This window comes from Harpegnathos saltator, unplaced genomic scaffold (assembly GCF_003227715.2).
Source record: "Harpegnathos saltator strain DR-91 unplaced genomic scaffold, Hsal_v8.6 scaffold414, whole genome shotgun sequence".
NCBI classification, from domain to species: Eukaryota; Metazoa; Arthropoda; class Insecta; order Hymenoptera; family Formicidae; genus Harpegnathos; species Harpegnathos saltator.
Genome location: NW_020230222.1, coordinates 457,376 through 484,517, shown reverse-complemented (window position 1 = coordinate 484,517; position 27,142 = coordinate 457,376). Strand labels below are relative to the sequence as shown.

General features: G+C 50.9%; 1 protein-coding gene across 8 annotated transcripts in view; it reads left to right on the top strand.

The window, feature by feature from the left end:
- The window catches only part of LOC105186179 (basement membrane-specific heparan sulfate proteoglycan core protein), a 249,256-nt gene that overhangs the window by 39,008 nt on the left and 183,106 nt on the right, over positions 1 to 27,142 (top strand). The window contains exons 1-2 of one of the 8 annotated variants that reach the window (XM_025301389.1): positions 1,445 to 2,164; positions 21,956 to 22,080. In XM_025301389.1, coding sequence (XP_025157174.1) covers positions 21,981 to 22,080 — 100 coding nt within the window. In that variant the 5' untranslated portion in view covers positions 1,445 to 2,164; positions 21,956 to 21,980. Of the gene's footprint in view, positions 1 to 1,444; positions 2,818 to 5,645; positions 5,799 to 20,733; positions 20,755 to 21,955; positions 22,081 to 27,142 lie in introns of those variants that run through there. The other 7 variants (XM_025301386.1, XM_025301392.1, XM_025301391.1 and 4 more) reach the window with 7 other exon arrangements.

Sequence of the window (27,142 nt, the reverse complement as noted above, 5' to 3'; positions counted from 1 at the left end):
GGGCAAAATCGAGTTTTCCAGTCATCCGCGCGTCGGTCAGCGCTCGCAAATGGTCGTTTTTGCAAATCGCCGGCGCCGCGATATCGGATAGGTAATTTCCGAAATCTCAGCCTCCCGTCGGATGATCTATTGCCGGCGCGCCGACCATTCGATACGGCTAACGCATTAGACCGTTCTATGCATTCGACATCACTGAGATCAATAGACACTTCTGACACGTTACACCGCGCGATGTGTAACAAACGGAGGTGGATCAGGAGTGTACGCCGCGCTATCCACGGCGAGAATGCGCGCATCATATATCCAATATACGTATAATTGAGAGACACGCCGCGTCCAGAGCGAGGGTCATTAACGTCGATACAAACGTCACCATCAAAACTATTATCGCCGTAAACATCCGATAACCGCGCGGCTTTTCCCGGCCGGTGAATCGCGAATCGCGAATCGCCATCGTCGCGTTCTCGCTGCGTACGCGACGAAAAGCTCGACCTCTCCTCGTCAGTCCGAAAGTTCCCGCGATCATTAACCTTGAAACGGCCGACGCCCGTTTTATCCGCTCTGAATGACATTGCCTCAGAGGGAGGTGTATCGCGCGCAAAAAAAAAAAAAGAAAAAATTGCTCTGAAATTCATTCGATCGCAAGTTTTAATCATTGCTGCGCTTTTCTTCTCGCGGCTTTCATGCATAATTTGGACTGGCGGGGCGGGGGAGCGGCTACAACACCGCCATGCGGAGAAAATTTTCATCGAACAATGCATGCATCGCGCGTAACACGTACTCGCATGTCGAGCTGCAAATATATACGTCGCAGTGATTAATTAACAGTTTGTTTGGATCCCTTTGAAAGAGTGCGCGACGTGAACACATTTGTACGTATAAAATATTGGTTGGAATAGTTTCCGGTGAAGTTTCTCATTGCGAGAAAGTTGACATCTTCGAGGAAAGCCCTCTCGCCTATCTCGGCAGGCGAGACCGGTCTGTTACTGTCTTAGTTAACGATGTCTCTCGGATTGTACCTTAAAGATTAAACATCGCTTAGCCGGCTTCACGCTTTACGCACGATCGATGACGCCACTGTCGTCTTTGCCGGCCGCATTTTCGAATCCCGCAAGTCTCGCAAGGACCGGGAACGTTCGTGAACCGACGAGCGACGGTCCTCGTGAAACGTGAGCGCGCGCGGAGCTCATTGGCTTTCGCAAGAATTTACGAGCGGCGGTAAGCAGGGCTCTAATAGCTTTCGAGGCGAGCAGCACTCGCGTCGCGATCGCGCCTCCCGGAGAAAATGTCCAGCTCCGCCGCCCGCGCGATGCGCACCTTAAACTCCGGGCGACTTAGCTTCTCCTCCGCCACTGCCGCCACCCTCTTGAGGGGTGGACGTCGCGGCGCGGGGGAGGTGATTTTGGTTTGCCCCTCACTCGTCGCGACGCTAGCGCCGCGCCGGAGGCTCCAGTCCGACCTCAGCATCACTCGTGGTGGTTTCGCGCGCGCATCCGCCGCTAAGGTGAGACCACTTTTCGAGGTGAAAAAATCGAAAGTCCGTTGTCGATCGCGGCGATTCGCGAGCGCGTCCGCGTCGTCGAGTCGCACCGTTCGACCGGCGCGATCGGGAGATCGGGAGGTTAATTGAGGGATGTCGGCGGAATAGTTTTCTTAACGACGACGACGACGAGGAGGAGGAGGAGGAGGAGGAGGAGGAGGAGGAGGAGGATCGCGAGGGGGTGCGTTTGAAGGAGAAGAAATCCAAATCACTGAAGACGCGCGGGTGAAGGATGGATAATTCACGGGCGCGAGTGAGCGGCCAATCGGCGGACTCTCGATCACTGGAGGGATCGCGCGGCCTCGCTCGCGAGGAATAGACAGCGTGTGCGAATTCGGGAAGGTAGATTCGCCGCGTCGGAGCCCGTCTGTCAACTCTCGACGGCGGCCCGTTTGTTTACCGCTCGCCGATCCGTGATTCGCGCTTCCTGTCGGCGCGCTAGCTTCTCCAGCGGATGCCGAGCGCTTCCGGCTGGCCCGGCGGAATGTACTCGCGGGAATACGGAGATTTTCGGCGAAACCGCGGGTGATCGAGGAAATCTGCCCGGCGCTTCGGAGGGGGAACTGCCGAATTCCTCAAGACTGGAAAGTGCGACGCGGACGGAAGCGGAAGGGTGAATTTGCGGTGAATTTTAGGAAAACACGCACGTACACACTTACACACGTTCGCTCGCTCGCTCGCTCGCTCGCTCCCCCTCGCTCCTTCCCTCGGCCGAGAGAGAGAGAGAGAGAGACGATCGTGACCAGGAATGTGCTCGAGATGTTCGATTAGTTCGGAGTAAATTCAACACCGGGATCCTGTGGCAGTGAGATGATACTTGAAGTGAGAGTGTCATGAAACACGTTCAGTGAAATCCGGATTAAAGCGCACTCGTACGAATTCCCTGCCCTGTGTACGTATACGCGCGCGCGCGCGCGCGCGTGTCCGTGTACGCGCGTAAAATAGTGACAAGTATGACGAGCGGAACATCGCAGTGGCAGTGACACCGAAAGGGGGAAAAAGTAAATGAATGAAAAAGAGTCGACCGCGCGCGCGAAGCGACTCGGACCGGCGGACCTGTATATACGCGTCATATCTGAAGTAATCGAGTGAAAAGAGAGTTCCGCAGCGCGCCGTCGGATGTGTGTGGAGAGTGTGATAAAGCCTTTCGGGATTTTGGAAACGCGCGAAAGCGCGAATACGCTTTGAATATCTCGGAGATTCAAAGGGGCCTGGATTTGAGTCGAGCCGTGATCGAGCTATGTCCGATGTAATATTCAACAGATATCCCTGCAGCGGTGCGTAAATGTGTCAGCAAAAATCCGTATTAAAGTATTCGCGCATGAGACTCCCGCTCACGACGGCGATGAGTTCCACACGAGTGCGGATCCTCCCGTCGTGAGCGGCACTTGAACGCGAAGACTCGCTCGAGAGAGCCGCGATTTCGCGTGGCCGCGCGTAAAAGAACGCCGCACCCCCGTGCGTCGCTGCGATACGCAGCGCTCGATCAAGCTTTCCACCCGACCGCAAGTCCCACTTTTACGAGCGGCAGCGACGCTCGCGAGCCGCGATATCTCGAGTCGGGAACGTCCTGTTTCTGCCGGATTCTCGCAGGATCGACAGATGAGATCTTAGCGATTCGTGCGAATGAGAAAGTCCGACGAGATCCCGGTCTCTCTCTCTCTCTCTCCCTCCCCCTCCCTCCCTCCCTCTCTCTCTCTCTCTCTCTCTCTCTCTCTCTCTCTCTCTTTCTCCGCGGTGGAACGCGCAATCCACCGAGCCGGCCATTTCAAATTTCCGTGCGCGAAGCGAATTCTACTGTGCCCGTCCTATCGTCCTATCGTCCTATCGTCCCGAAGTTAATCGAAATCAAAAGTTAGGTATTGTATTCGCATTAACGTGTACACGCAACTTTTTTCGAAAGGATAACGAGGAACTTTAATCGGTCGACTCTTGGAGTCACATTAGCTCTCTCTCTCTCTCTCTCTCTCTCTCTCTCTCTCTCTCTCTCTCTCGAGAGAGAGAGAGAGAGAGAGAAAGAGAGATTCCAACTTCGACAGTTCAGTTAACTCGCGCTGTCTCGTATAAAGTCTCAATAAGAATTCGATTCACCGTGAGGAACGACACGAAGGACGAAGCTCGTCTTTTGCCGGCGTGTTGCTTCGCACGCGAATTCTCGAGAATCTTCTGTTCGGGGCGGATCGCGCGACAAGTTTACAGACGGGAGCAGGCGAGGAGAATACGACGGTCACTCGACTCTCGCTCGAGTCGGGTCGAGTCGAGTCGGGACACGTCAGTGACACGCGAGGAAAAATAATTGGGGACGCGGAAACGATGCGGAATGGCGCGCGCGTCTGCCGACAGTGACTGAAAATCAAATTTGTGAGAGCGCTGCGACGACGGGATCCTCGCGATAACTAGCTGCGGCCACGAGTATCTCACTCCGGTGTGCTCGCAAGGTGCTCGAGTGCGAGAGAGAAAGAGAGAGAGAGAGAGAGAGGCTGAGAAGGAAAGGTAAAGAGAGAGAAAGAGAGAGAGAGAGAAAGAGAGAGAGAGAGAGAGAGAGAGAGAGAGAGAGAGAGAGAGAGAGAGAGAGAGAGAGAGAGAGAGAGAGAGAGAGGAAAAGAGAGCAAAGAGAGGAAACAACAGTGTCGCTCGTTGGCTCGTTCCCTCGGCAAACGTACGGAGACGCTTAGCGCGGAAGACGTAGGGACTGTAAAAAATACGACCGCGATAACGATAACGTTGCGCCGCCGCGCGGTCCTTTACGTGACCGGGACGAGGCGCGTTCGCGAAAACGATTACGCCAAGTGCCGGCGGGTAATGCTCGGATAAGCATAAAGCTCCGGCTGACCATTTGATCGACCATTCGCCGTGCAATCGCTATTCCCCTCAGTCTCGGAGGGCGGCGCGAAGGCGCGCGCGAGGACGGGGAGTATTAACGGTAATAAACTCACGTGTCTCGGCGAGAATCCTCGGCTCTCTCTCTCTCTCTCTCGACCGGTTTTTCCCCCTTCTGCCGGCCCTCCTCGCCGCCGCGCCGGGCCGCGGCGACATTTCCGCGTAAAGTGCGTTCGTAATTATTCATCGGCCGAATATATCGTCTCTCGTCGCAGGTTTCATTGTCATAATTAATCTCGCTTTCGCGGATCGAGCCATGGCGCGATAAAATCGACGTGCGGACACGCGCGAATTATTATCGCTTTTGAGGAGCGCGGAGAGAGCAGAATCCTCCCCCTCTCCCCCCTCCTCCCCCCAGGGAGAGGCGCACACGAGCAATTAGGCGGAGAGCGCGTGGTAAAATAAAATAGGGATTGCATTACCGCGGCGCGCTGCGTGAACCGAGATACGAGGTCGACGGGGAAAAATCATAACGACTCATCCGAAGCACGAGATTACGCGCCGCGCGGCGCATCTTGAAAAAAAGCGCCGGCGCGCGCGAGTTGGCGAGGGGTGGATGGGAGGTATAATTGAAGACACAAAAGCCGGCGCTCTCTCGGCGGAGGTGGTGAAATTACGGTATGCGCGATGCCGGGCGGCGGTCGTTTGCAACAATATTGACATTGTCAACGAAGCAGAGCGGGGGGGGGGAGTCGGTTGTTATCGATACCGACGATTACGCAGTCTTTCGGCGGCGCGGGTACGATTAATTTCCGATCGCGAGTTCTGCCGGCGAAATTGAGCTGCCGACGCGACAGCTGCTCCGCCGCGAGGGGAGGATCGCACGCGACGACGCGCGCGGGTAAATGAAATATGCACGGGGGTAAAAGTGCCGGTTGCACGGCCGACGAGAGCGCGGCGGAATTCCTTCAATAAGTCGCCGTCGTCTGCTCGCCGTCGCCGCGCCGCGTTCGTGTCGCGCCCTCCGCGTTACTCCAGCGGGTTCCCCCGTGAAGAACTATTAAACACTCGAGTGTCGACGGCCGCTTCACGATTCGAGATCGTAGCCGCCGCCACCGCCGTCGTGTTCCACGAGGATCGATCGATCGATCTCGATCGGCTCCCGCTCTCTCGTAAGATCGAAGAGTGTCGGGGAGTAAAAGCTGTGTCGGGCAAGTGCTTGGGTATTTCGCAGCGAGTGCGAGAGAGAGAGAGAGAGAGAGAGAGAGAGAGAGAGAGAGAGAGAGAGAGAGAGCCGCCTCTTTTCGTTGCGTTCTCACCCGCCCGGCTTGATTTCGTGCCGTTGTTTTCCGAACGCCGGTTCGGTGTTTCACGCGGACGGCCATTTCCTCGATCGTATGCACTTCAAAAGGAAGAGGAGCGCGCGACTTGTCCGGAGGTACGTTTGAAATCACCTTACTAGCTTAACGGTGACCAAGACTTCGCAGAGAGGGAAGATATGGAGGCTCCGGACAATAGAAATGTCAATTTGCCGAGAGTGAGACAAAATCGGAGTTTATCTTTTAATCTCCACCATAGGATAATAAACTCGCGTATTGACGTAAAATCACGCGCGAAATCGGGGCGGGGGGAGGAGGCGTCGCGAAGATTATAGCAGTCAGGATGAAAGTTGTATCAAAAATATAAAAATGTACACAAAAGTCGCGCGATGCGCATGCATGACGCGAAATTGATGTACGTAAGCGTTCCTCAGGTACGTACACTAAGGAAGCCTCAGAGCTGCGTTATGCTTGTATTCTTCCTCGAGGAAAGACTCTCGTCCTTACTCGAGCGACCAATTATGGCTGTTTCCTGCGCGACATCCGCGCGACAAATTGCGCAAATGTTGTCTCGAATTTATTGACGCGTACGTCAGAGATGTGCGGCAAAAATTCTCGTTCGGTTTATCGTAGGAGTTGACGTCGAGGGGAGGGCGGGCGAGTGGGATAGAGAGAGCGGGGAGGGGGGGGAGCGATTAGCCATACTCTAGAGACAAGACCTTAGAACACAAATCCCGGATGATTTATTCGACGCGCATTGTTGGAGCGCGATAATTAAGAGGCTGTCACAGTTTTCTGGGCGAGCAGTTAGTTCTCATTTATAAATGAGATTATAATGAATCGCAGGCGCAAACTCAATTTCTTCGAAGTCCCTAATGGATTTGTCACAAAAGAATGTTGGCTCGGGAATGGGCAGAGTTTGGGGATCTCTTAATCTGTCTTTACTACTTTCTCATTACCTAGAACTCCCGGAGTGAAGGCTCATTGAAATAAACGTGAGGGCTAAATTAAACGGGACGAGAGAGCGAGAGAGCGAGGGAGCGAGAGAGCGAGAGAGCGAGAGAGCAAGCGAGCGAACGAGCGAGCCCGATATTGCCTATTTACGTCGCGCGTTTTTCAAGAGGCTGCTTTTAACTCGGCCATTAACTCCTTGACACCTTGTTGCACAAACAAGTTGTAAACAAAATTACCACGCATGCGACGGACGGCCGTCGAAGGGAACGTCGAATATTATGCGTCGCGCTCGAGTCGCTCGCGAAGAAAAGTAATTATCGTTGTTAAAAATTACCGCAACGTCGGGTACGCGCGATGCTGCCGCTGGCGGACCAATACCGGTAAATGACGGATGGATCGATGACGGTCGAGTGCGAGTGATGGTAATTGAAAATCTGCGGGAGCATAATGATGTTCGGCGGTGCGCGCGCGCGCACCCGCCGAAACGTCATTATTTTCCTTTTTCGTCTGTTATTCGTGTAAAGTCGATAATTGATCATTTCCGAAAAGGTTAAATATAATTTCATCGGCATAATCTCACTGATACACCGGTGGAAATCGATGTGTCTCGAGCTCCTCGCAAACTGCATTTTACACACGATCAATCCGCGTCGATGTCAATTACGCGTCAATTCGTTTTCGCGGTGCGTTCTACTTTGCGCCTAATGCGCATCATAAATGTGATCGCTTCGGCGCGCGATCTCGCTGTGTATCCTCCGATAATTAAAATTAATAACGAGCTTCTTTCAGCTCTCTCCGCGGTTCGGCATATTCAAAGATTCATAAACCGTCCGCTGCAACCGAGTCTGAAAGTTGATCAACCGGCGCGCTGTAAATATAATTTACGCTCGACGTGTAAAAAAAACGGCCGATAATTGTTGACTATTATAATTATTGACGTGTGAATGCGTGATGGTACAACAGATATTGACTTTTGCTGCGCGCGTTTTCGCGGGTCTCTCTCTCTCTCTCTCTCTCTCTCTCTCTCTCTCTCTCTCTCTCTCTCTCCTTCTTCTTCTTCTTCTTCGTGCGTGAGAATATTGATGCGATATTTTTTGCACTTCTGCCACGGTCTGGCAAACTGCGATAAAATTCCGAGCAAAAACTCTTTTGCGGTCGGCGTGCGCGTGCGCCGGCGCTGTGACGATCGCGACTGCAGAAGCAGAAACGTCAGTCCGTGTATTCGCAATAATATCCGCAAAATAATCTCCGCTGCGTCAAATTACTGTAACTTTAATGCATCGCCGTCGGCATTGCGCCAGAGTATACGTCGTTCTTTGAATGCCGCTACTTCAGCGTTCGTAAGCTCGCCTGTGTGTAATTCATCACATTTGACAATATTAGTGATTACTCCGTTCGCGCGTTCGTCCTTATCTACAGCTGCCGACTAATTATACCGACGCTGACTCATCGCTCAGTATTTTGTACGCGTACATGGTATATTTTCCTCTTCTCCCGATTGACGTACAGATTAATCACGCCGCATTCATTACGCGGACGTCCCGCGTAAGAAACGTTTCGCGAAATATGCACACGCGCGAGATACACGCCACGCGCCGGGGGAAATATTATAAGAGCGAAAAAGCAAGCGAGCGAGAGAGAGAGAGAGAGAGAGAGAGAGAGAGAGACCGCGGGCTCTCTCGCCTGTCGTTTTGACGCTGGAACCGCACGAACTCGGCACATCGAAGATTCGATTTTACATGACATCCGCGACGGGAGCGGGAGCGGGGGCGGGAGCGGGGAAGGAGCCGAATGTACGAGGGGAAGGTGCCAGCGGCGGAAGAAAACGGAGGACAGGGATTCGAATAATGGGCGAATCTTGCGCAAAACTGAAATGATTGATGGCGGAGCGCGGGCGGAGACAGGGTAACGGAAATGCCCCGGGAACAAAAGCAGGGGAGGAAGTAGTTATGTTTGTGTGCGGAGTAGGTCGGCACCAAGAGCGCGCTTGAGCGCAGTTAACTCGAATGCTCCTGATAATAGTGATACTACAGAGAGTCATCAACTCGACTGGCCCGGTTAACGAGTTTTCCATCCTTTCCTGAGGACTGACATTTGTCATCGTTCGGCTTTGACAAAGCAATTCCTGTTCGTTTTCCCTCCCTTTGTTCGGCGGACGGGAGTCGAGCTCGGTCAAGATTGGATACCTCCGCCCTCTTTTAATGGGGAAAGTAGTATCAGGCTCTCTAAGCAAGATTAATGTCGAATGCTGTCTCAAAGCACGCGGCCAACGGTGATCGATACGTTTTGTATTTTAATTTCCTCGTTTGTCCCGATAATCTTGTAATCGCCGACAAATCTTGTTTATCGCGCTCTATCGAGAGTATCTTCCTCCTTTTCCTTTTTTTTTTTTTCTTTCTTTCCGCGCTCTTTCGCATCCCATGCTTCGCCATCATGCTGTGCCGACTGCGATTTTTATCCTACGGTGGACGAATATTTCTCAAAATTTCTCGAATCGCAAAGTATATTCAGAGTGGGAGGAGGACACAGAAGCGTTTATCAGTCTACGCTGCCGTCTCTCGTGTCTTTTGCGGAGTTTTATAGATTTCGGCGTAACGACCGAAAGTTCGAAAGATTGCGCGGAATTTTCGTTAGAATCGTTGGACATCTCCTCAAAACTTTGGCGTTATTCCCTGAAACCGAGTCCTGACATTTTTTTGGAAGCCACTCCGACGCCGCGGCATATTTCCTCGTTCGATTTAAGCCGAAGGATTTTACTATCCTCACACCTCGGATTTTACGATCGGCGTTTCCATATCGCAATTGCGTCGGATAAACTTATCTGCTCTACCGCCATTCCCACCCCCCTCCGTCCCCATACCGCACCCTTCTCCCTTCAACGATGATTTAGTGGACCAATAATATCGGCGTCGCAATAATTTTCTCTGCATGACAAATATGTACTAAAACGTATCCGCAGCAATTTGTATCAATAACCATATTTCATTACACGTATCACGGCGTTACTGGTCTTGGTAACGTTTTCGATTCCATATTGGCGCGGTAACGTTACCTAATCACGCTTGCATTTCACTCGCGAACCGATACGGCCGATATACCGACCTTTCGAAAGAGAGAGATGGGGTTCATGTGAAGAAAAATAGCACTTTATAAGCAAGGGGATTTCGTTGAATTTTTAACGTGACGTAGGATGTATTAGCACAGTAAAGAGAGAAGGAGAAACAGAGAGAGAGAGAGAGAGAGAGAGAGAGAGAGAGAGAGAGAGAGAGAGAGAGAGAGAGAGAGAGATAATATGTTGCAGAAACGCAGAGCCAATAAACTTGCAAAACCTGCAAAACATACTCGATATGGAATTAATAAAAGAGTAATTCCGCTTCATAAAGTTTGATTTGCGTATTTAACTTTATATCGCGGTATTTTCGTTTATTTGCAACGCGAATGAGGATATTCATTTTTGGTGCACTCTATCAATTAAATTACTCGCATTACACCCATATTGCGAGGACCAAGGACGTAATTTTCAATAGACCAAGTTAATATAAGAGAAAACTTATTTTCTCAAGTTTGCGGAGCCCAAAGTTTGCGAAATAAAGTTTGCACAACTTTAATGTTAATAGATTCAAGATAGAGACTGGCACGCGCGCGTAGACGCGATAGTTGTTAACGTTTAATGGTCTTCGACCATTAAACTTGCAGCTTCCAATTTCCGTGAGATTTATATCGCGCGATGCGATCATCTTTATGTCGCAATTCCTCGCATAAGAGCGAACAGTTGGCAGAAAAAGAAATTGTTCGCTTCACACAGGACGGATTCGCGCGTGGTCAATTTAGACGGAAGATTCTTCATTTTGTCGCCGTTTCTCGAAACACAGCACCCTTTCTTTGAGGCACGATCCGCGCGCGCGCGCGCGTCGATGAGATCTCGCATTACCCGGATTTTGCGGATTTTATCGCATTCGTCGCATGGAGAGAGAGGCAGCGCATGCGACTCATCTGTTTCGCATTTCAATTAGAGCCCGGCGCGCATCGGAGGCGCGTCTGAAAAAAATCCAGCCAGGCTCTCTGACTCCGGTTCTTACTTTCTCTCGTCGCTGTAAAATTACGGCAACGTCTCCGGAATATGTAATCGTCCTCTCGTTCAATATTCATCAAGGCGACGCCGCCGTCGGGTCAAAGTAATCACTCATAGCTTTGCGCGGGCATAACGATTCTATACTGAAGGCCGATTAGTGCATTTGTCATGCAGCCGGGGTATCTCGGGTCGCGCGCGTATCCCCATTAGTGACGTACGGGTCTCAGCCAGACAATGCCACCCTCCCGCTCTATGCGAAGACGGCGAACCGAACTCTACTAAGTGAACGCCGCCAGATCAATGGACATGCTATATTTCGGGGAAACGGTTCGTCATCGTACGAAACTCTGCGCGTGACATCGTCCCTTTCACTTTGAAGTGGATTAATGTACGACTCGTACGAGTGAGGCGCGATCGCGTTCGCAACAAGCTGGATTCGTAGCTTGCCGCGAGCTGCGATTACGCGACTTCCTGCCCCACCGATGAAAATCTCTTCAGTCTGATCTGAATATGGACTCGATATCGCTCGACTTCCTCATCACACGATGTGAGGTGAATGTCCTTTATCGCCGGATTTGCTCACCTCAACGCTGCAACGGCAATGTTTGCAGTTGAGAGTCCTCAGCATCTTTTTCAATAAAATTGTCCTCCACTTGGATAAATCTCCCCGACGCTCGGAGGGAGGATAAATTAAACGGAGAAAGGGCGAAGCGTGATTAAAATCGGAATCGGTGCAGGGAGCGCTCTCCACGCGGTCACGCGGTAATAACATGTGGCGCCGGCAATGAGCAAATGAAAACAGGACACCGCGTCGTGAGAAGAGGGCACACACGCCTCCTCCTCGACAGCCCTCACGGAGTGTCCCCTCCCGGAATGTGGTCGTATGGAGTCTTGCGCGCACGAGAGTCGCTTTTGTCAGGATTTATTCACGTACGCCTCGTTAAAGGTGTACCGAATACTACGTATTTCCGTAGTATTCGTTAAAATAACAGATACTTGCCGCCGGCCGGATAAATGTCGGAAATCGAGTTTACGCGCCGACCCGCCCGGCTATTCATTTTAAACGAGCGCGAGATGACGATCCGCGCGTCGATTGTCGCTTCCGTTCCGCAAAGGTGACTTTAATCGAGCATCGCGGAAACGACACGCCCGCATGCACGCGCGCTCGTCACACCGTGAGCGGGTCGTGGGACAAAAATAGGCCGGGGCGCAAAAATGTTTCGACGCTTCAGTGCGCAACGAGGCGGAATAGCGCGAGAATGGCCTTTGCCGAAGGAGGCTCGCCCTAGGTCAAGTCTGCGATCGATTCGCCCTTTAAAGTATTCCTCCGTGGTGGCACAACAGGTTGCTCATGCTTCGATAATTAAAAATACTCGAGCGGCCGCTCGCTAGCGCGGTAAACATCGCGCTTGGAGGAAGAAGAGAAAAAATGGCGGGGCTCTTAATCCGCTCGAGGCCGGAGGTCTGCGTACGCGCAGAGGGAGGAAGAGATCGAGGCGCGGCGACGGGGGAGGAAGAAAGCGGCGAACTCTGACTGTGAGCCAGTCGCAAATTGGACCTGCGAGAGCGACCCCCGAGTATAATGTCGTTTCGCCGAGAGGACCGGCTTTCTTTCTTTCGTCGCGATTTGTTAGGTAATCTGCATTTCCGGCCAAGGGCTGCCGCACAATAGAGCGCGGGAATATTGCATAGTACTCTCGGTGGTCTATTGTGGGTTCCGCTTGGACTGAAATAACGTTAAATACCGCGCGCGCACGCTCGTCGACGTCTGCGAGATCATCCCTTTGCACATCGACGCCAAAGTTTAATATCACAATGTCGGTTTCATCCAACACACACACACACACACACACACACACACACGCGCGCGCGCGCGCGTGTGTTCATGTAACTCTTGCTGCTGCTTGCTACTACGGGAAACTCGCAACCCCAGCGGCCTTTATTGCAGCAAAACTTGGAGCATTAGAGTGGCGTCTTACGCGATCATTCACGGTAGGAGGAACCCGCGCGATTCGGAGTCGAATAATTCACTCTCTCTCCCTCTCTCTCTCTCCCTCTCTCTCTCTCTCTCTCTCTCTCTCTCTCTCTCTCTCTCTCTCTCTCTCTCTCTGATCCCAGCGGCAGCGATATTGCTCCGTGCGAACGACGCGGGCGCGCCGACGACTCGTCCAGTCGACAACACTTTAACGACCACGCGCGTAATCATACAGGGTGGTAGACAAGCAACCGACAACAGATGGATGGATACGCTTGGATGAAACGGCGGCGCATCGGTGCACGCGCTAGCGGTGTTGATTTTCAGCTCGTGCATCCCCGGCGCGCGGACGGGGGTGTGTTTGTCCGGCCCCGAGCACGCGCGCACGAGGATACGTGTAGTATCCTCGCGCAACACTTGCCCCGGGCGTTTTACATTCGCGGTATAAAGCGAGAAAGCAAACAAAGTGGACGGTATAATTTTGCAGCAGTGGAATGATACACTGATTGCAGTTACGGGACGGCCAACGACGGGTTGACTTTATGGCGGCGACGAGCGCGCCGCGCGCGGCCCCGCCAGTTTCCGCCTCGCCCCGTCGCGGACCTCGTGATTCATGAGAAGCGATTTTTCCTGCTCTCATCTAATCGAGAAACGGCGCACCGATCCGCGCTTTAGCAGAAACACCAGCGCCGCTTCTGTCTAAGGCATTTATTTGTACTCACGGACCGACAGACAGACAGACAGACAGAGAGAGAGAGAGAGAGAGAGAGAGAGGAGAGAGAGACGCGCAGTCGCGAGTACATGAGCCATTGGCCGTTTGTACGCTCAATCGATTTGGTAGTTTCCCGAATGCAAAATTATATCGAGAGGACCTCGTGGCTTTTTCTTTGACCGGACGTTAGTGTCAATTTGACCGTTTGTTAAATAAATTTGAATGAGACTTTTTTTTGCAATCCCATGCATTAATTTCGTCTTTTGGTTCCTGACTTTATCAAATTATAAAATCGTCATCGTTACTTTGTTTAAACTTTAAAACGAATACGTCCGATGAGAGTTAAGCAATACAAAACAGCTGCTTATGTTTCGGGATTCAGCAGGGAGAAGAAGCTTTGCTCGAGCTAAATGTGACGATGAACGAGCCAAATTTGCTGGAGGGGAGTAGAACTTTGGCTTCTCATGAAGTAAATTCGGTTCTAAGGAGCAGGACCGCGATCTGTTCATCGTCGCGTAGGTTCCATCAGGAATTCCTTTTTCATGTGTGACGTATTTGCTGCCTTATTTGACTTTACGATCTTGCATCCATCGCCGTTATGTCGCGGGCCGCGATATCAAGAGTAGAAAAGTGATACGAGTTTCCGTTAATGTCGGGGCGACATGTATATTACTTCCCGTTATTACTTCCCGCGACATATATATTAATATTTTCGAGCGAGCGCCGGCAACATTTTGACGATCTAAAAGCATTAGCGGAGAAGGATGGGCGGGAAGGGAGAGGGAGAGGGAGATGATAGAAATGTTACATGCACAAACACGGGACATTTGCTCTTTTACTTGCACATTACAGGAAGATATAGGTCATTCTCGTCCCGAGCTATTGATATCACGGCGAAAGGGAGGCTTTGGCTCATTGGATATTTATGCGCGATATAAATGGTTTCCAGCCATAGCACGGAAATGGTAGAGTTCATAAAAAGCCAACCGAACCGAGCCGTGCTCTATCGATAAGATTGAGCGTCTTGGAATGACGCACTTTTCCACGGCGCCGCGATCGCGTCTTGAATCGTCTTGAAGCGACGCGACGACGCGAGCATTCGCATCCAAATGAGCGGACGTGTGGTGTCCGATTAAGATATTTCAGTTGAAAACGTATTTTTTATCAGTCTTTGCCGCGCTGCTGAAGAAAATCGAGAAAATTCGGTCCGGTTGCGTCGAATCTCCCGTCGCGGGCGCTCTCTCGCCGTCTCTCGACGAGACGTCGCGTCGCCGCGCGAACGGCCGCGGGTCGGACGTATTCCTGGCACATTTTCCACGTAACGGCGGGGTGACACGATCGCGCTGCCGCATAAATGAAATGCACGGCATTAAATACAGTCGAGGGACGCGCGCTCGACTTTACGATCGCCGCGCAAGCACAAGCCGTCCGCCTCCGCCCCCGGCGCTCCTGATTCTTTTATTCGGCTCGCTCTCGACGGCGCTCTCCACGGCCGTTTACTGCTGCGCGCGCGCGCGTTTTAACGTCACAGCTAAGCGGGTTCTTGCTTCTTGCACGGGACATCTCCGCGCGCGCGCTTGCTTGCACGACGGAGACGGCGAGACTGCTGTTTTCCCCTTTCTCGCTTGTCTCGCGAACTGCGACAGCAGTTCCGAAGCCGCCGGGCCGAGTCGGCGAGGCCTCGCAGCGGGGAAACCTGTATCCGACTTTCGGCCGTCTCAGCGCGGCCGTCGTACGTAATACGGGAGTGCTTACGGTCGGCGGCGCGCATAGAATATTTTACAAAAATGCACGTCCCCGGGGGACCGCGCGACAGTTCCTTATTCACGGCCGCTCGAACTTTGTCGCGCGTGCACACCAACACCACTCCCCCAGCACCCCCTCCCCTCCCTAGCCGCCGCCGAGCATTGCGCTGCGGCGCAGGGGATGCGTTACGGTTCGCACGGCTCGTTTGCGACGAGAGGGTGTCAGCGCGGCCGAAAAAATGACGGGTGAGGTAGTTTGGCACGGGGGTAAACACGGAGGAGGGGGTGCGCGAATATTATTTAGGATGTGCCGAGGGCGAGGGAGCGACGCGTGAAATGGTCGGCCCGCGCGCCGCCAATGCAATTGGTCGCGCGTTTTAATGCTTTTAGCGGCGCTATGAGGCTCATACGCGTTACCGGTTACAGACTGGAAGCTGACGAGAGCGTTCGGCTGGTTTGCCGAAGTGCGTTAATCAGGTGATTAGGCGACGGTGCGACGGTGCGACGAGGTGGAGGGAAGGGCGGAGGTGAAAAGAATGGTGAGCGCGCTTGGGGGTTGAAATTGTCATTCGAGTGGAGCAGCTCATCACGAGTTTGCTGAAGTCGCGCGATCACCGCGTGGTTACCGCGGGATAACGTATCGAAAAGTCACTGCTTTCAGTCTCGACATGTTGAGGCTTTGTTTCTATCGAGCGGGAGGAGCGTTAAAAGGATATTCTGGTAACCTCGGTGTCATAATTAAAAGTTGAGCGAAAGTGAGGTTGGAAGCAAGGCGCTATCGCGGCTTATCTTTTCTTCTCTCTCGCAGGCTTACTTTGACAAGTCGCGAAGAAAGTGAAAGAAAAGACGCCAGGCCGACGCAGTCTGACGTATGTGGCTGAGAATATTAAATTTAAAGTTCGATTTGTTTTCGCACGAGAGGAGCAGTGAATGTGCTCAGGCTACGCGCTTTCGTCCATGCCGTTACTTACCATCGATCAAATAACTTGTAAATGAGGATTGATAAGCAAAACAAAAAAGTTGTCTTTTAAGATACCGATAAAGTTTCGGGACTTTTGGTATTGAGGGAAACTTTTTTCTCTCCGGTATAAACTGATAACACAGTACTTGGCAAAAGTCGGGCCGACCTGTTTGCCGTTGGCACGGTTAAACGCTGCCGGAGAACTCTCGGCCGGAATAAAATAAACTGGAACACAAAGATTGCGTTAAATGCTGCCTGAAATTCGGCGTATATGCCGCGTTATGATTTCCACGCATGAATGCCAAGAGCTCGGATGAGTACATTCCACGACGCGGTCCGAAATGTTATGCCAAATCCCGGCGATCACAATAACACACGTCGAAAAATGCAACATCTACGAAACAGTCGACGACAAGGGTGAGCTTTTGTGGCTTTCGTGTCTCGAGCGCGCGCAATCTGACCTCGTCAAAAGTCTGCAATTTGCCATATAAATATTTAGTCGCATAATTATATATATATATATATATATATATAATTATGCGATACACCGATATATAATTATGCGATATATATATAACGTATCGCATAATAACGTTAAATTATATATAACGTATATATATAACGTGTATCGCATAATTATATATATATATATAATTATGCGATATACGTTACAAGATCGCGCAAGAGATATTGCGCGCGAGATTAGTGTGTTACGCGGCTTGATCGAAAAACAGCCATTATTTCAGCATCAACATAATGTAATACGGGTGACTTTTTAATAAGAAAATATTCTTCATCCTGCAAGCAACGTTGTGAAATGTTTCCGCTTCTGCGGAGTAAGTAGGGAGGAAATGCAAATTTCTCTGTTCAGAGGCGCTCTCCCTTCGGGTAAAACGAAAGTACTTTACCGCTTAATTTTTTGCCCATCTTGCTGATTTATAGTCTCGGGTCGACTTTATTGCTCGACGATTTTCCCCGAAGCCGGTACATAAATGAAGCTTGGCTATACCCATTATTCACAGATCTCTCGTCGCCGATCGGCTCCTATTTTCCTTAATCTAACGTTCGTTATGGTCGAGATATTGAGGAAAAAGTGGTGGAAGAAATATAGAGATATTACAGAGAATTATGAAGATACAAAGGATATAAAAGCGGAGTAAAGCGAGACGATGGAGAAAGTATAGCGCAGTTAGCTCGCAATTTCGTGATATTTTACACGTCAGAGCTCTCCTCCGCGATTAAAAGTGCGATCTCGATTTTCATCCGCGCGAATAGAAGGAACGTCACAGGCCGCGTTCGCGCGTCGCCGTCGTAGAGAACGCAATCTGTCGTTCGACGCGACACAAGAGCGAATTATGATTGAATTCTTACAAGAGCTGTCGCAGTTATCGTTTTCGTTACACACGCTGCGGTTTCTACACGAATACATAAAGATTTATCGTCGCGCAGTCGAGCGTGGCGCGAGCGGAAAAGTACTCGGCTGCGTTTATCTCCCTCGAGTAAATCACACGCCGCTCGTATCCCGAATAAAGAGGAGAGAAATCATTCGTAAAAATGACGAGAGAGAGAAAGAGAGAGAGGAGAGAGAGAGAGAGAGAGAGAGAGAGAGAGAGAGACTCGTGCGCGTGGGCATCCAATTATTCGGCGGTAATAGCTCAGATATTACAGAGTGACGCATTCTCAAGCGATGCTCGGCGGCCGCAAATTGACGGAGCGTCTCGGCTCCGCCGTAACGTCCAGCCGTCTTATACAGGTCATTATTTACTGCCGTAAATAATTCCTCCTTAATGACGACTAATTCGTATTCCGGATGCACATTCACGGTGAACGCAACAATCAACAGCGCGGAACTAATATACCAGGAAGATCTCCGATACGCGACCGGGCTTTCGTCACATTCGTCTCGATGGCGAGTGGTAAAGAGAGAGAGAGAGAGAGAGAGAGAGAGAGAGAGAGAGAGAGAGAGAGAGAGAGAGAGAGAGAGAGAGAGAGGGAGGGAGAGAGAGAGAGAGAGAGAGAGGTCGGGGGTTATTCCGCACATCCCTCTATTTACTGCAGGTGTATGCTTTCCTACGACGACGACGGGCGCGCGGGCACACACAGCGATAGGCGGCATATATATGAACGCGATAAATCGCCGACACGCGTTCGTCGGCCGTATGTGAAACTCCGGCGGATCGCTCGTCGAGTAGATCCGTCACGAATGCAGGTGCCCACAGCGATGCACCAAGTGCATCGCGTTGCTGGTTGCACTCGTATTTTACAAAGTTCGCCGGTGCTTCGTCTACGTCATTTTTTCCTCGGGCTTCGCGCGCCGAAAGAGTGGAAATCGTCTCTCTCTCTCTCTCTCTCTCTCTCTCTCTCTGCGGAATAAGTTCCTGATACGGCCGAGCGGCCGGGTAGATTTAGACGATTCGCGATTTATAGCGGTAGCAAAGAAGGGTGCGATGGGTGGCGAAGGGGTGATAGTTATTTATTGACTCCTATAGGAATATCGCGACATATGCGTGGCCATTAAGGGTTTAGGTCCTATTAAGGTAATGAAATTTGAATGCAATATCTCGTCCGACTGATAAATCATTCCGTTAATAGCGAGGATATCTCGCATGAATAATTCACCGGCGAACGTATAACCTGCTTAACCGCACATATATAACTGACCGCCGTTAATACGCACTTTTAATGAACGAACATTTGATTCCGTCCAGAGGGACTCGGCGGCGCGTGCTTCACGTGATATCACGCCTATCAGCGAGCCCGCAAATTCCAGGATAACGTGTCGCAGGATTTACGACGATCACTTGAAACTTTATTTACACGCGCGTATCTTCGTCGCGGATCCGCTTGGTGGGATCAGCGAGGATCGCGAGAACGTCGTGCCGCTAATCGGCCGGGTGATTTCGTTCGATTTCCCGTGTCGTGTCTCTCTCTCTCTCTCTCTCTCTCTCTCTCTCTCTCTCTCTCTCTCTCTCTCTCTCTCTCTCTCTCTCTCTCTCGGCCCGTCTCTCATCCGGGAGCGCTTTAGGCAGTTGTCGAGACTATCGAGCAGCCAGCGCGCGTCCTTCTCGCGATCGTTTGGCTCGTTCTCCGCCGCGCGCGAATACCAACGCGCGAATTCACATTTCCCGACATGGGTTTACGCTCCAAGTCACACCGCTCGACTTCCGTCGCTTTAAGCCGGATCGGCCTGACGTCTTTAGACCGAGAGAGGCAAGATCACTACTTATCTGCGATCTATCCATTCTGCGAATCAGCTCTCGCGGATCTCTCCGAGGCGACTCGATGGTACAGCGCTTGTGTGCCGCTGCTTGCCGGGCTACACACAATGCTCCGTCTCTCCCATCTTCGTCGGCGGAGGATCCATCCAGCCACGAGTCGCGAGCTTCTTCTTCCATCCTCTTAACGGCCGACCATCAATGTGCCTTAGTCGCCTGCACGGTCCTCCCTCCGGCTCGTCGTTATCTCAGCCGCGATAAGTCCCCGAGGAGAACAGACGAGGACGACGACGACGACGACGACGACGACGACGACGACGACCACGACCACGACCACGACCACGACAATGACGGCCGCGACGAGGAGGAATATTTTTTCGCCCGTGCAAATCTATTTTAAATTCTCTTCCTATATCTCCGTTCTCCCCTCGCGGCCATAAACGGCGTCAAGTACTTCTCGCCCCGTAGCATATTAATTTCCGATAAATCAGTCGTCGCGTCCCTCCCGACTTCATTTGCCGCCCCTCGTCGCACCCTCATTACACCCCCGCAACGATTGCCGTTGCGAACTCGCGCGCGACCCAATTTCCTGACATTTTTACCTGAGAACCTTATTTATCCTGCGACACCTCAATTCTGGCCTGGATCTGGATCTGGACATGATAACAAGCTATAGCATCGCGATGAACATTGGAAATTTCACACGCCGAAATTAGCCCGACAATGAACGAAGCAAACGTGTTTGGATCGAAGAGAACGGAATTTCCGAATTCGGCTCTGAGAAGCGGAGATTCTGCTTCCTTCGAAACTGAGAAAGATCCACACACAGCCCTGATAGTTTGTTCCTCGCTCGCCGTTCTCTCTCTCTCTCTCTCTCTCTTTCTCTTTCTTTCTTTCTCTCTCACTCTCTACTGTGAGAGTTGGACCGATCCATTCTCTACATTTGGCGTTGCGTCGCCAGACACCCTCGTTCTCGTAATGCGAGCCGGGACGATGAAATCGCGGTATCAGAATCTCATTTCGCGCCGAGTCTACGCTATTGTTATGCTTCACTCCTTTTTTCTCTTCATGCCCGAGGCGGTATCGTGTGGGAAAACGAGGAAGCGACGCGATGCAACGGTGTTACCATTCGGCGTGAAACATTGCGACGAAGTCGATCCATCTCTGCTGGATTGTGTGCGGACGTAGAGCTGCGGATGAACAAGCTTTGGGTTCTCTATCTATCTTAGCGTCTATAGGGATCGAAAGGAAGTATATCTCGCGCGAGGATAAAGATGTAGAATGTACAGAAGGAATAAAGTAACACACGGTGAAACCGTCGAAAGTAGGGCGAATGTTCCAATTACTGACGCTCTCGCCGTAATGTCCCCGAAGCTCGCCGACAAAATCAGCTTTATGCACTCGGCTGAACGCTAACGCACGTTAGCGATTTATTTATTTGGTAAATATATAAAAGAAAAGGGTACACCTGACCGATTTTTTTCACTTTGAAATATGTTATAAAGGATGAAATTCTGAGTGACTTTCCTAATACAATTATATGGGTGGTACAATTATGTGGTCGCTGATAGTTTCTGAGATATTTGACTTTAAAGTTTTATAATTGTACGTTGAAGTATATTTGAGGTAGAGGTAAATATATAGAAAGGGGTACACCTCACCGGTTTTTTCATTTTGAAATATATTTTAAAGGGTGAAATTCTGAGTGACTTCCTGATACAACTATATAGGGGTCGCTTATAGTTTCCGAGATATTTGATTTTAAGTTTTGGAATTTTGATTAGAGGGAGATTGATTAGAATTTTGATTGAGAGGGACTCCACCCCTTCGCCGCACCCCCTCCCCAAAGAAATGCTAACCTAACCTAATTTATTGCATCTTTATATATTGTTGGGCGATATTGAAAATATCTCTTCAAAAGTCACAACACCTAATTATATGCAGATATTATAATAAGTTAAGTTGAGCCAGGTGATAGATCTCAAGAGAACTTTTTTCAATAATGTCCAAAAATATACAAAGATGCAATAAGTTAGATTAGGTTAGGATTTGTTTGGGGAGGGGCGGAGCCCCTCTCCCGCTTATATGTACTGTTTCCTATATTTAAAGCGAATGAAAACTGCTTGTCTACTTCAAATATACTTCGATGTACAATTATAAAACTTTAAAGTCAAATATCTCAGAAACTATAAGCGACCCCCATATAATTGTATTAGGAAAAGTCACTCAGAATTTCACCCTTTCTAACATATTCCAAAATGAAAAAAATCGCTGAGGTGGAAAGGTACCCTTTTCTATATATTTACCATTTATTTATCTTCACACGACGAGAAGCGTTCGCTTTGCTTCACGACGAAACGTCGTCGGTGAATACGCGCGCTGCGGCGCGGCGGGATGCTGTGACTCGTTACGCGCTTATAATAACGACGAGTTTTCGGCTCGTTGTGCATAACGTTGCGCATCTTTCCTGCCACATATTACACTTGCGCGACCACGGTGTGTTGTTATCGCAACGACTGCGTAACGAGTTGCAGAATCCCGCTGCTGGGGTGTCGATTGAAGGCGCTGCAAAGTGGCGAGCGAGCGAGGCGTAAGTAGGTGAAGTAAGTAGCTGAAGAAAACGCTTGTTTTGTGCGTTGCAGGCTTTCCATGGACTAGCTACTCACGATGACCAGCATGAAGTTTCTTCGCGTCATCCTGGCGCTCCTGTGGGGCACGCACGCCCTGTGCGCGCAGCCGTCGGCGTCTCCAACTGTGAAAAGCACCGGTGAGTACCTTTCTTCACAATACGACTGATTACCATCGCCCGCGCGTCCGCAAATCTATCTCTGGCGACGTGATCTGGCGTATCATTAACTTTTTGCTCGCATCCTGATTCAGTGAGCACGCACATTTACCTCGTTCATTAGCGATGCGAGCGCGTTTTCAGCGAGAGCTTGTACGTAGCGGGAGGTATTATTACGTCGGGAACAACGCCGCTATAAAACTTGCTTGTATCGGAAATGAAATCTTTTTCATCGAGCCATTATGTCGGTGTTGCATCTCCTCGCTACTCACGTGATTACTAATGGATTCAATTCGCGCGCGCGCGCGCGCGCGGTGTTGCCCCCTTCGTTCCTCCCTCGATAAAAGTTTGCGTACTCGATATCGGTGAATTAGCGAGCATATTCGCGCGACTGCAACGGCGACCTGAATATTAGCGAGCCGCCGTTGTATTTCGCAAGCTTGCAAATCACCGCACGCGCGTTCAACTACATTGTCCCAATGTCATATCGAGAGAGCTGAAATTACGAATAAATTTGCCCGCGTTGTGTGTACCTGGCATATTGTCGAAACGTTCGCCCGCTGTGTCGTCGGAAAGGACGCGCTGCAAGAGGAGGATGAAAATGTGAGAAAGTGAGTCCGAACACGCGATTTCGGGCTCGGGATTCGGTATCGCGAAGTCGCGAGTCTGTAAATTCGCGAGACGCGAGTTTTTTCTAAGATGCGCTCTGGTATCATCGCGAAGACACGAGGCTGCAACAACAAAGACATTCCCCGTCAGTTTCGTTCCATTTCCCATGGATGGTCGCGGAAGGGAATTATCATGCAAACGAAAGCAGGCCATGGCGCGCGGCGTTTCACGTAATTAACGACTGTCCCAGCTTCGCGTAACTCTCTGAAAGACTCGAGAAATGGCGGTAATGAAATATTCGCGAAAGCAGCGAATGGAATCAGACGGCGAGCGGAATGAGCCCGTTGAAATGAGTGACGAGTAATGCGTATGCATCGTCTCGACGGACGGATGGGGGGATGCTCGTTTCGTTGCCGCGATTTTTCTCATTGACGCGCTGGATTACTTTTCCGATTGACACGGCGCGAGCAAGCAAATTACAATGGCCGACTTGCGAAACTGAAGGCTGAATAATTAGTACAGCTCGCGCGCGGCGCCGTGAATACGGTCCGCCTTTCGCGACCCATTTGAATCTTAGTTACGCATACATTCGCTTAATTCGATGAGCGTAAAGTAAACGTGATTAACGTTCCGACGTATCAGCATCAGCGTGTATAATCAAAATGCGAGGAATAGAATAAGGCGCGCGACACGGAGGTAAATAGAATCCGCGGGGAGAATGGAGATTTTTTTAAACTCAAATCTCACATACACACACACACACACACACAGAGAAGAATCATTTCGTAGATTAAATTTATCGTCCCTATTGTTTTAATTAATACGTAACGAGATAATACCGCTTCCCTCTTGCTCTACACGCGCGCGCGCGCGCGCAATCTAGACAATCTTTCCAATTATTCTGAATTTATTACTTTAATTGTTCAGCTTAAAATAATTTATGCGAAACTCGGCGCGTTAATTGTACGCAATTAATCGGCATTTCGAAACGCGAGGTACAGACACGATTTAACTTTTCGCGAAATTTCGCGCGGTCATAAAACTAAGCTAAGAGCAATCGATTCGCGGATGACTCTCGCAGAATTTCATTCGACCGTCGAATCTGCGATACGCGCGCTCTCTTTTTTTTCCACGGATAGCTCCGGAAGAGCGCGCGAATCAGTGCGCTTTTAAGCGTAATTTTCATTCGTTACTTATGAGACCATTAATTCCGCACTGGAAATTCGCCGCGCTTTCGTTCGAGTGTGTATTTCATTTGAAACCGCGCTTTTATACGTCGTGAATTTTATGTAGCCACTCCTCCCTCCGCCCCGCCCGCGAGCCGCTTCCCGTGTGTGCAACCTTGTTCAACATAGCACTTTTTAACCGCATATCCACGTTCGCGAGCCGATAAATGTTTCGAGCACTTATGGCCTCTGATTTCCATCGCGCTCGAATTTGCGAGTACAGAACGCGCGCGTAATCCGATCCGAGACGATTGTCGCGTGCGTCCCCAGGCTCGATTTCCGACGGCGGCGACGCGTTTGTGTCGGTGACCGACTTGGTCGCTTCTTTTTCTTCCTTCTTTTCATACGACCGTTCGATGAGACGATCGATTCTCGTTTGTCGTTTCCCCACGGTGCCATTTTCGAGGGAAGCAGCCGCCGCGCCGCCCGCGCCTGCTTCTCGTCCGAGCTGTTTAGCGTCGCGTCCCAGCTTTGACGAGGGTTTAATGTTATCTCGTCAATGTCTCGATATTCCGCGATTAAGTCGATGTCGACTTTCCCGGGCGATCTTTTCTCGGGATCTGAGTCGAAAATTAGGAGGCTCCAATTTGCGGCGCGTACAAACACACATCTGTTACATCTTTCGCCTGGAACGTCGCCTGGAAAGTTTGCAATCTGTGGCAAGATTGCCGAGGTACTCGCCTCGGAACGTGAAGCATGTATTAAACATGTTGGCTTGTAAACAAAAAAGAAGAGGAAACATGTCCATCTTGCGCGGGGCAAAAAGCGACGGTAATATCGGGAGTGCGGCGGTGCGTCGTATCGATTCCCGCGTACGGCGTAACTCTGGCGGAAACGTTGGGTTCCTATCGGGGAGCCGAAGAAAAACTCGGCGCATTACGCGTGACTTAATGGCGCCATCGTGGCCTAAGTTTGTCACAGTGCATAAATTTCGCGTCATTATGAGACTGCTCGCGATAATTGCGTTGCGCCGCGGCCGACGATTTAAAAGGTCCGCCGCACTAATTAATTATTGCTGGCGAAGGGCGGCGGTAGGTGTTAAACGCGGCACCCGCGGTTCGCTAACCACCATGCGCGAAGAGCGAGGCCCTCGAGGTGTTGCCTCGAAGATTGAAGGAAAACCACGACGAGATCCGTTGGATAGATACGTGCTCTCCAAGCTGCCGCGCGGCAGCGTCGCTATGCGTTGCGGCAAAATTTGCCTCTGCTAGCTCCGCCGACGAAAACGGTCGTTTCGGTTCGCTGCTGTCGATCGAGCGTTAATCGATAACTCTGAATTTTTCCGCAGCTTCTGTTCTCGCTCGCGCGCGTAAACGCATTTTTTCCGCAACGAAATTTTTATTTCGCGCTTGCGATATCGTGCTTGTTCGCGCCCGTTTGTTGACCCCCTCCCCTCTCCTCCCCTCCCCCTTTACGACTTCAAATATTATTACATATCGTATGCAGGGTCAGTCGCTCGTGAAACGCTTCGGTTGATTTGAAATGACTCTCTCCGTTGTTTCCGACAGGCAGAGAAATTTGCGCCGGGATAAATCGCTCGGCGGCGGCCATGGGCGAAGGGGAGGAGAAATATCGCGGTCGGTCAAATTCTGTTCACCAAGATGACATTTAACAGGAGCGCGCGTAATAGACAGATAGAGCATCGCGCGGAGCGTCGATATATTCATTCACCTGGAAGTTGCACAATAAATGAGGATTCTCCCGATAAGCGATAATCGCGCTTTCAAGTGTCGCGTGCGATCAAGCCCTTATCGGACGACTGATGACGCTACGTATCGGCTCGTTCCTTTTTCACCCCCTTGCGAGCCCCCTCGCTGCGCGCTCTTGCGCTCGTCTCGAGATTATACGCGATGGCGTGTATAATGCAGGTTGCATCGCTCTGACCCCGATAGCCGGGGCGCGAGAGGAGGGGGGGCTGTTGTACGAGCCCGGCGCAGCGGCACCTCCACCAATCTCGAGACGCGATAAAAACTAAGATTACTATGCAATGCAATCAGCGGCGTGGCCGGGGTTCTTTCAGATTAAAACACAATCCGGGATTGCCGGTCGAAACTATTGTTTTGCCGCGAGAGCGCGCTCCGCGACCGTGTCGAGATTGCACGGCTCGCTCGGCCGCAAGAAGGCGTCGCTGGAAAATCGAGGGTCGACCGGGGAAGAAAATCCGCGGGCGCGACCTTCCGTCTTCCCTCAGGGCGTCGCGCGCCACGCATGCACGCGCACGTATGCGCCCCACGTATTCGCCACGCCGGCTATCAAAAATTCGACACACGTCGGCAACGGAAGCTCCTCGTAACTGCTTTCCGCGAGCGCGTTGTCGAGGCCGAGAAATTAAGTTCCTCGGCTACTCGCGGCGGAGTGCGGAGCGACGAACCCTTTCGACTGATGACGTTAGGACGGTGGGAAAATGCACTCTCAACATTTCCGCGCGATGCGTCTCGCGAGCATGTTCTTTTGCGTCCTGCGAAATACGCAGGACGTAAAAGAACGTTGTAAACGCGCGTTCGTTCGCTCGCACGCTCCTGACGTCATAAATAAGGACGAGCCGGGCGAGTAGCCAAGAGTCTCGAGTGAGAGAATCTCGATTGAGAGAGAGACTCGGTGCGAAAGTCGTGCCGATTCGTTGACGACACAAGACGCCTCTCGGCATCCACTTATCGCGCACTGACTTAATTTAGCTATACGAATGAATGCGAGCCGTGCGCACACGGATGTGTTGTTTCCGGCTCGGTCTGCGACATTTGCGTCTCGATAATGAAATTGTAACGAGCGAACTAAAGCCGGCAGCTCAGCGACCGCAGCGTTATTTGTCCCATGCGGATGACGGCAAGGTAGAGAGCCCATATATGCTCTTTCGATATGGACGAGCAGCGCGCGTAAAAGCACGAAAAAGTTCGTGGAAAGCTGTTCGCCCGGCGGATAAAACGAATGATCAGGACGGTGGTGAAAATCCGCACCTGTCTTCTGTGCTTTGAAGCGTAGATTTTTTAAACATTGACGTCACGTCTCAGTGTTCTCTCACGGGTATTTTCGTTTGAGTGTTGACCCATTGTAACGGCGTTGGTGTGTTTTGCGCTCGGCAGGGCGCTTTTTCGATTGTTCGACGTTATTTCCGGCCTTTATTACACTGAGAGAAAAGTATATGACATTTGGACTATAACTATAATGATATAGTAACTAAATTATAGTCCGAAATATCATATTTATAGTAA